The sequence below is a fragment of the Lepidothrix coronata genome, unplaced genomic scaffold (genome assembly GCF_001604755.1).
Source record: "Lepidothrix coronata isolate B3197 unplaced genomic scaffold, Lepidothrix_coronata-1.0 Scaffold0, whole genome shotgun sequence".
Classification (NCBI taxonomy): Eukaryota; Metazoa; Chordata; class Aves; order Passeriformes; family Pipridae; genus Lepidothrix; species Lepidothrix coronata.
Window position 1 is genome coordinate 1,395,108 of NW_016690180.1, and position 10,190 is coordinate 1,405,297.

Here is a 10,190-nt window from a genome sequence, read left to right on the forward strand (position 1 = left end):
AGTACAATAGTTTTGTTCTTTACTCTTTTAGCTGTAGTAATTTATAATTCTGCAATTAATTGTTATGTTGCTACAGACAATTCCATAATGAGTTCAGTAAAGAAATTTAGTGCCACCTTATTGCACACAGCTTATGTTAGATCAAAAAGTTTCGGTTTAAGCCAACAAAACCCATCACAATATCAAAACTATTACTCCTAAGCAAATTAGTCAAACATGGTTAGAGGCTAAAAGGTCTTAACTATTAAAAACAAGAAATTGAAGTGTCTTATTTTGTCCCTTTAAGCTAGAGCCATTTTAAGCTAGAGCCACTAATGAGCTACCATTACTTTGAATTTTATATTAAAAACCTTGTTAGTATATGGTGGTCACCATCTTGGCTGACAAAGCCATTCAAACTGCAGACTTTCAGCAGTTAAAAGTAGGAACAATTACAATTTACATCAAAAGATCAATGGCTCTGTAGGTTAAATTGTGATAGATGTATGGTGTGTCCGTGTTCATGTTTTAGTTTGGATACGGAGCCTGCTTTTCTTTACAGTCCTCTGTAACTCACACGCCACACTACAGTAACAAAACTTGTTCTTTCAGATGAATCTAGGCTTTAAAAAGTGTGCTCCAGGCATGAAACCAATGCATTTAAACCAGCAGTCACTCTTCAGTCCATGGGACGAGATTGTGGCTAGCCCAAATACATATTATTGTGGATATCAGGACCTAACGACTACGCTCCACAAATCTGCTCCTATTGTGTCATATTTGTTGCAGAATTATATGGTGCTCGATCCTATGCATGTGGCAGGCAGATAAGAAAATTTCCACTTATTAGTAGTATATATACAGAGTTAAAATAAAAAAAGTCTAAACACCCCACAACCAAACAAAATTAGCCAGTATCAAAGACTAAGGGTCCCATCTTGCCAGCAGCACTATCCTCCTACTCTTTACAATAGATTTTACATACATTTTGTAAGCTGCAATCAATAAATATGTAAAATTCTTTAGGCCCAAGGAAACCAAACACAAAGACAGTGGAAGCAACTATACAAGGCTGGAGAACCAGCATATTTTACAAGAGGAATGGTCTCCTTTAAACCACACATAATTTGTTGCCATGGCAAACAAAGGTGAAAAAAGAAATTTCTAAGAAAGGTTCGGGCTAAAAATTACTTCAAAATACAGAATTTTTGAAAGTCTATGTCACTCAGACATCTTGCCCCTTCTCAAATAATACTGTTTTAGAGGAACTAGAAACATGCACCCCAAATACAAAAAGCACAATATAAACCTTAAAAACAGGTGGTCTAGATCATCCTGTGGTTTTAAGAACCATAAAGCCAAAGGACTGAAAAGAGACTTAATATGGTTAGATGTTGTATATGCTGAAAACACTATTAAGCAATAGAAGCAGAGGTCAAATTTTGGTACCACGAAGCTAACTCTCCAAAGGACTGAGCTCTTCAAAGAGCAACAGAACAAAAGAGTAAAACACAGACATCCAGCAAGTTAAAGTCTCCCACAAAAACAAGGGCTAGTGATCGTGAAATGTCACCCTGCTGCTTACAGAATACTTCATCTGTCTCTTCATGCTGGCTGGGTGGTCTGTAACAGACTCCCACCAGAATGTCGGCCTTGTTAGCCTTTCCCCCAATTCTTACCCAGAGGTACTCAACCTTTTCATCATTATCCTTGATCTTTATACAGTCAAAACACTCCCTTAATGTAGAGGGCCACACCACCACTACTCCTTCCTCACGTATCCCCTCTGAAGAACTTATAACCATCCACTGCAGTACTCCAATCATGCAAGTCATCCCACCATGTTTCCATGACAGCAACTTCCTCATAGCTTTCCTGCCGCACAGTGGCTTTCAGCTCCTCCTGTTTGTTACCCATTCTGTGTGCTTTGGTGTACATGCACTTCAGCTGGGCTATTGATTTCACCCTCCATGTCACTTCTTGTGATACCTGGCTTCAGACAGCTAGAATAGTCTGCAATGCACACCTATCATGTGAATTCCTGAAAGTTTTCCTAGAGCAGCTTCCTAAAAGGATAATGCATTTTAATATATAAAAAGAAGCACAATAGAAAAAAAGAAGACAGACAGTTTAGCAGGCTGGCCACGCCCAAGGAGCAGCAGCAGTCTCACCAGTCATTTCACTGCTACATGCATCTTCCACTCTTCCGGCACTAGTCCCTAAGGACTTCAGCTTTCATCTTAATGGGAAACATACATGCCATGGTGGTCAGTTTCTCTCACTGACAATCATTCACAAACTAAAGTTTCATTAATTCTGTTGTTCCCATTAAAAATAAACAAGAGGAAATAAACAAAGAGAATGTATTTTTGGATCCTATTCCACTCATGCATCTAGAGTGTCTGTAACAGAGCTCGAATTTGCTAAAACACAATACAGAAGAAGCAACTTTGCTGATAAACCATCCTAAATTAATAAACTGGTTCCCTGTACACTCTCACACCCATTTATATACAACAGAGAGTGTAACTTGATTTCCGTGGGAAGTACACAGTTCTGTTACACTGTCAATTTTTAAAATACAGAATCAACAAGCGATACTCTAAAATCCCAAAAGCTTTCATTACAGTCAAATACTTACCATTAACTGCTAATTCGAATGACCACTGTATTTATTTACAAAACAATACAAAACAATTTTGTGTCTTTCTAACACAAAACCCTCTAACACAAGTATAATCAACTCAAATGAGCAGGCTCAACATTCAAGTACAGGCAGTGATCAACCTTCTTTTCTTTTAACCATTTCGCTTTCATAGTTGAGGAAGAGGATGGTTCATACAGAGCGGAAAGTTGTTTCTTCTTCTGATCTTATAACATGCAAATCCCTAGCATGCAGAACAGCACACTCTGAGTTTGTACACTGTGCATCCTCTAAAGGCCCTTATGTTTTCAGGACATTGTAACATTCTGGTATTTAATAAAAGTGGAAAACAAGCCCTTTAACATGCTAGGGCCTGAATCAGAAATGTCTAACGTTACCATGTACATACAGTGCATCACCACAAAGGCCATAATACAGCACAGCTATAGTACACACAAGATACGCCAATAGTATGTTTCCAGCAACAAAAAGGAACAGATATCACCTTAGGATGTACTAACAAACATATATGTAAAGTATCAGGAGCAATGTAATATTGTATTTAGCTCCAATAGGGCACTTTCTGGTTTAGGGTTACTAATTTTGCTTTGTAAGTATAATTGATAATGAAAGACATAACAAGCAGGCAACCTTCTCCCAGCCCAAACAATTAGTGCTTCTGGAGCTGGTATCTATCCTTTCAGCTGGAAACTTCTACCCCCTCAGAACAGTGACCCAACCTCCTGATCTCAGAGAGCAGAAACAAGTGTCTGAGAGCTAAGGGGTTGGAAGGGTTAAAGTGTTTTAATTAAAAGATTTGTACTACCAATGGCACATGTTCTATATGACACTCCCAAATCCTCTAATTCTACATACTCATTATTTCCCCTCTGGGGATCCTGCCCTCTTAAACCTGCTGACCACTAAATCGCCTCTTTGTAGGTGAACTCGGGAGAGGTTGAAAATGCTGGATGAACCACACTCCCCCTCCTTCTCCCTCCCTTCCTCATTCTTGGCTGAGGCTTAAAAAAACCCCAGCAAACAAACAAAAAAGACAAATTTGAAAATATCTAGAAGAGAGCAATAAAAATGTTAAGATGAGAAAAGCCCTACTTCTGGGGGTTTGTGTAGTTTAAAAAAGCGGAAACAAGGGAAAACACAAGGCTTAAAACCTGTACAGCAGACTAACCAAAAACTTGGTTTGTTCTCAGATACACTTAACACTCATCAAGATCAGCTAGTGCAGCTGCTTCCAGCCATGTGACAAACCACTCATATCCAGCCCTACCTACCTCCTCTTTATTTAAAGTTTTCATATTTGCTAGTAAGAAACAACTAAGCATGCAAAGAAGGAAATACAGATCTTGGGAAACCTTTCCTTTGACGGAAACCCCCCGTGAATGAAACAACCAGCCTCTTCAGTAGTTATTCAGATTTTCCAAGCTGAGAGCAGCTACAGCTGTCCTGCACACCATAAGTTCTCCAAACATCCCCCAATTTCCTCCAATCCAAACCATGATTAGTTCATAACCAATCTACAGAACACAGTCTTGTATATTTTTAACATAAAACCCCTTTGATGAGCTCATGAGAAGAACCTGAAATCTTACAATGTCACATCTTCCAACTATTATTAGCTTCTATTCTTTCATGGTTCACCTACAAGAAAAATCTGACTCTGCCCAATTACAGGTAGCCATGTTGCTGCTGATTAACCACCCAGACATAACTATGCGGAGGTGAATCCCTTGGCTCAGATTACAACCTACATATAAGTATTTAGTGATTAATGACAAATCTCTTGTTGTTGGCTCATGAGACAGTAGCAGACTTGTGCCTGAACTAAGTAATCTGAACAGACCACAGAACGTTTGTCTCTCACAGATCAGATCTCACAGGCCCTAATTCAAGCTCAGATCAGAACTACCATTGTTTCTAATGCACCTGAAACCACTCATCTGGCTGATTTGCAGCTGACTTTCTAATACCTTTCACTGTCTTTTCCTCTCTCCTAGCTAGAGAAGAGGAAGGAGGGAAGACCTGCTACTTCAAATCTATGGGGTCAGTATAAACAGCCATTGCTGCCCTTTATTCCTCTGCTTTGCTTGGAGGGAGTGTGGGGGAGAGGGTCCCATTGTTTGCTTTAGTTTACTTTCAGTCCTGGTTCTCTCTGCTGGACACAATAGAAGAATTTTCCCCTGTATGCTCTGAGATACAGTTTAGTAACTCCCAAACCTATGACAGATTAGCCCTCAGAACAGCAGTTCTGTCTCAAACAGAGGTAGGCTTCCTGAAGATGCTCCAAACTACTCTTGAGTCCTTTCAAAAGAATTGCAACACAAAGTTCTGAGTCTCCTGGCTATTTCAAGTAAGAGTTCAGTTCAGTCAATGGGCACTAGAGGATCCTGGAACACAGTCAAGTGACATCACTGGTTAGAGCAAATAAAAGCACAAGACCACCAAAGAGCCCTAGATGACTGCAGGGCAAAGGCTTTTAAGTGAATGTATGGAGTGGGGGAGGAGGGGAGGGAGAACAGAGGAAAAAAAAAACAGAGGGGGGAAAAAAAAGGAAAAAGAAAAAGAGTTCCTCTTGAGCCAAAAATAAGCCATTCCCCTACTGTGAAAAGCTGAAACACATTCACTGAGAGGCATGCATCTGTAGTTCCAGGACTTCAGTCATACAAACACACTAAATATGTGTTCTTCGGGTTCTTCAGCAAAGGTCACCTTGTGACCTCTTGAGCAGAAAGGCTGGGCTGGAGAATACTGAGGTTAAAGGATGGGAGTGATGATGCCCATCAGACCTGTCTAAACAGACCACGGTTACTCACTCATCGCTGAGAATCCCCAAAAATGACTGCAAAGCCTCTAAACCCAGGGGGAAAAGAAGTAGCATACGATCAAAACCAAAAATAAAGACAATGAGTCTGTTTGTTGACAAGAGTATCAGCAGCTTCTGGAGGATTTCCTTCATAAGGCCCTCCATCTCTACAAGCATAAGTGACACTACTCACATCAAAGTCTCACGGGCCTGCTGCCATACACAGTTTCTCACCACCTGGAACAGTCCCACCTCTAGCTACCTCAGACACTAAGAGGCAAGATGCTAAGGGGAAACCAGTCACTGGCATTCACCTTTCCCAAAAGTGACCCATAGCCACAGTTTTCCGACAACATAGAACAGGTACGAAAAGCCGAGAAAAGGACAGACTGTACTACCAGATATTGAGGGTGAAGAGCAAAGTAAAAGGCAGCTTAGTTTTCCCACTCCTGCTATACTTGCACATATCTATGAGGAGTATTTTTGCCCAATATCAAGATTTAAATCTTGGGACAACATGTATCCAACCAGACTATCCACAGTCTGGCAGAGTAGTTCACAACTGCATGCAAGAAAAAGGAAAACTATTCCTCTTATTAAGGCAAAACTTCAACATATCTGCCACATAAAGGCTGGAGTTACATTTGCCACCGTCCCAGCGCATCACTCATGGGACTACCTGCAAGTGCTTTCCTTAAGACCCAAGCATACCACTCAAACATCAGATCCCTCAGGACTCACTAAGGCTGTTGTTGCAATGTTGGGAGTCAGGTATTTGAAACTACACGAAGCCATAAAACCTCTCTTTCACCACAGTTCAAAAGTAAATGAGAAACAACAATTCTTTGACCCCTATCTGTATGGTAACTTTCTCCCAGTCTCACCTTTAAGTACTAGTTGTGACCAGTTCGTGCTTCCACCTCATTCACTGCACGCAGTAGAGGTACGGCCCAGAAACGTTTAGAATCTACGGATGTCCATCTGCTACTGCTGGGAAGCCAGACCTCAAAAATAAACCCGTAATACAGTTCAAGAGCATTGAAACTTTTATCCAAGAGTTGACTATCTACACTGTTCACGTGCCACCTACTTTAGGATTTTTCTGGATTTGTCTCTGAGCCAGCCCTGAAATAGACTGCAGGACCACAAAGGAAGCAAGTACACCACTTTGCAAACTATTGATGGAGTCCAGCAGCAGATAAATCAAAGATAATTCAGAACATCAGGCCATCCCTACCAAGTGGCACAACACCTGACCTGTCTCCCACAACAGAGATGCTCACGGAACCAGAAGTGTTTTCATGCTTCTAATATTACAGATTTAGTATGCTTAGTGACCTGACTACACAAATAGGCGTCATCAGCACTTCCTTCAATGTTTTGTATAGATGTGCTTCCACACACATCAAACAGACCTGAGTTTCTGGAAGAATTTCGTTCATAAGGCCCTCCATCACAAGATGTGTCTATTATCACAGTTTTAAACACACAGTTTTACAGACATAACAATTACATTCTCGTCAGCCACTGAAAAATAAGATGCAATTCTCAATTTTCAGTGTGAGGAACAAGCACTGTCTGGTACAGATGGGCAGGGGGAAGTATAGAAATTCAGTCACTAAATCAGTATACAAAGAGCAGCTTCAACAAATATCACTTAGGAAGAGTCTAAATATATTTGTTTCCTCAAAATGTGTGTATGGGGCAAATGAGGTAAAAGGCTCTTGAGATAATCTCTTGCATTATATTTTTGTGACTTACTTGTTTCTTCAGATGAGAAGATATCAAGTACGGAAAAGCACATAAGATGCTCAAACACAGGGCTCTACTAAATTCAACATAATAAAAGTTTCCTGGAGTTCCAATGTTATTACAATGCAACACTTTAAGAATGACAAATACTCACAGCTGAATTGTGACTTAAACATCCCTTGACATTGCTGAGTGGAAAAAAACTTAGTCAAAGAACACAGGTTATGTTTTAGACCATTACTGTCACCAGTCTTAGCGAAACATAACACCAAGAAGCAAAGAATGAAACAGCTTTAAGAAACAGCTATGGTGAAATCAATTAGGTACAGCCATCACAGTAAGTTTACCAATCTCCCAAGAATTTAGGGAGATACCTAGGTTCATCTAGGATCCAGCTCACTTTCAGACTCTTACATCAAAGCTTCAGGTACAATATTATGTCATTCAAAAGGACAGATTTCAAAAAGCTTGTAGATGCTCCTGTCCCCTATGCCACACACAACCATACGCCACCTACCCTACAAATTTTGCGCTTTTATGTGTTCCTGGGTTGAATCTTTAAAGGTATTGGCCAATTGTACTTTCCAAGCCTCAACAGGCTCTGCAGTCCTGACGGCCCTCTAAGCCCATATAAGGCTTATGAAGAAACACAGGATCCTCTGAATGCCCTACTGAACGTGGGCAAGCATGAAACCAAAACAAAAATCCCAGTAGGTCAGAAAAGTTTTAAGTTCCAAGAAAAAGAATAGAACATCCCTAAATTACTTGTCTTTTCCTTTGGTTTCTATTCTAAACCATTACAAGTATTATCTAGGTTGAGAAAAATCAAAGGAACAACATATGCACTGCAGGGAAAAAACAACAACAACAAAAAACAAAACAAAAACAAAACAAAACAAAAAACCAACCAACCAACCAACCAACCAAACAAAAAAAACCCAAAAAAACCCAAAAACAAAACAAAACCAACCAAACAAACAAAAAAACCAAACCAGGAAAAAGTGGTGGGAAAGCTTGAGGCATTTCAAAAGCAGAGTCCAAAGTTCTGACAACTATATTTCTAAATGCCAGTTATTTCACAAACCCATTCCTATGCCTACTTATTTTCTAGCAATGACGACTTCATTTTAGTCTTCAAGTAACTTCTCTGAAGAATTTAACTTTGTGGAACTTTGTTCTCTCTCCACTGACAACTCCAGCAATCACCTTCTATCCGACAAAGATAGATTAACTATTTTTTCACAGAGGCAAAAATGTGCATAATGCACTCTATGCTCTATATTGAGCACCTCACTACAGACAAAAGCAGGGATACAAAATAAATTTAGCGCTGCTATTTCTGTTACATTCATTCCATCCCACATTGTTGTCCTGGTGTTCTTATGAATGTTGTATAAGAATTTTAACCACACAATTTTTAAATATATACATGTCCAAATGCAAACACTAGACACTTTTTTAATATATGTTTTATAGTAAGAATGAACAAGCATAAGTGTTTGCATACTATAATTATACTAGTTTCTGAAAAATTGTTCAGCACAATTGTAAAGGAAAAACTTCAGCCAAGCATAAAGGTTACATGATTTTAAATTACACTGTGCCATAAGACATGCTGAACTATATTTTAAAATGCCAGTTTCCATAACATGCCGTGAAAACTCCAGAAAAAAAGCCGGAGTTTAACAAACACAACATACACTCCACTGTGTTGTACCATCTCGCTGAGTCGCTTTCAAATGTATTCCCTACTCTGCTCTGCTGCAGCGGCCCAGGTTTCACAGTTATCTCTTCAGTGATTTCCATACAAATCCACAGGGGCCAAGAGATTTGGTGGGTGGTTATTTTTCCAAACTACAGTCTCACCTGGAGAACAGTTAGTGTAGAACTCTGCAGGGCAGGGGGAGTTAAAAGACTTTCGTCCTGAGCAAAGTGTGGAGAAGTGACTCTTGGCTCGAGGCAAGCTGTTTACAATGACCATTTCAGCTGACTTAAATACCACTAATTAAACCCAACCAAAGCACTCTACTATTTCAGCATCACTGCAACGTGTCCCTTCCAGTTCGGTAACTTGAAGGATGGCGCGCACGACACTGTAACTCACTGTCAAAGCCGACGGCTACGACACCAGCGAGGGCCGGTGCCTCACAAGAGAATCTCTCACCTCTTTTCCAATTCCCTCCGAGGAGCAAAGAGGGCAGGCATGGCATTGATGTGGGGCGTACCACACGTCTCAGGGCGGCATGACCAACTCTGGCAGCTCAACGCCAGCCCCAGCTCTGCAAAGACAGAGCGCACGACGCGCTCGGGGACACCTACGTGCGCATCACTCAGGCAGGGGCCCGAGTGGAAAGACGGCAAGTTAAAAGGAAAAGCATATATATATATATATATATACATATACTGGTTTAAAATAATATATATGTACATACGAACAAAACATGTCTCCCACCTTGTTTCGGGAAAAAATTGCCGCAGACGGGGGAGGAACACGCCCGTCGTCCCCAACCGCCCCCAACCGCCCTCCCGGCACCTTCCGTGGGGAGGAGGCACCAGAGGCCCCACCGCCGGGCCGGCAGCTCCCGGCACGAAACAGCAGCAGTAGCAGCCACTGCCGTCTCCCCCCTCGCCCTCCCCTTCCCCCGGCTTTGTTGTGGTAACCGCGCAGGCAGCCGGGGCGGATACTTACAGGCACGGGAGGAGAAATAGAGGGGAGGAGAAAAGCCGGAGCTGCGCAGCTCTGCCACCGCCGCCGCGCTCCCGCTCGGCTCCTGCGCAGCCCCGCCCGCCGGGCGGGGACAGGCGGTGCCTGAGCGGGGCGGGGAGGGAGCGGGGCGCCGGGACCTCGTGGTGGGAGGTGCCCCTGAGGCACGGGCTGTCCCACAGAACCACAGAAACAGTTTGGTTGGAAGAGAGCTCTGAGATCATCGAGTCCAACCTGTGACCGAGCACCACCTTTGTCAACCATCCCATGGCACTAAGTGCCACGTGCAG

The 10,190-nt window shown here is 41.8% G+C and overlaps 1 protein-coding gene across 3 annotated transcripts in view; it reads right to left on the reverse strand.

The window, feature by feature from the left end:
- Positions 1–9,985, reverse strand: part of CFAP97 (cilia and flagella associated protein 97) — a 30,042-nt gene extending 20,057 nt beyond the window's left edge. Inside the window, exon 1 of one of the 3 annotated variants that reach the window (XM_017832792.1) lies at positions 9,886–9,985. Coding sequence is in view for 1 of the 3 variants with exons in the window: in XM_017832716.1 (XP_017688205.1) it covers positions 9,361–9,406 (46 nt within the window). In the remaining 2 variants the exon portion in view is untranslated. Of the gene's footprint in view, positions 1–9,360; positions 9,517–9,648; positions 9,756–9,885 lie in introns of those variants that run through there. The other 2 variants (XM_017832869.1, XM_017832716.1) reach the window with 2 other exon arrangements.
- Positions 9,986–10,190: the final 205 nt, after the last annotated feature.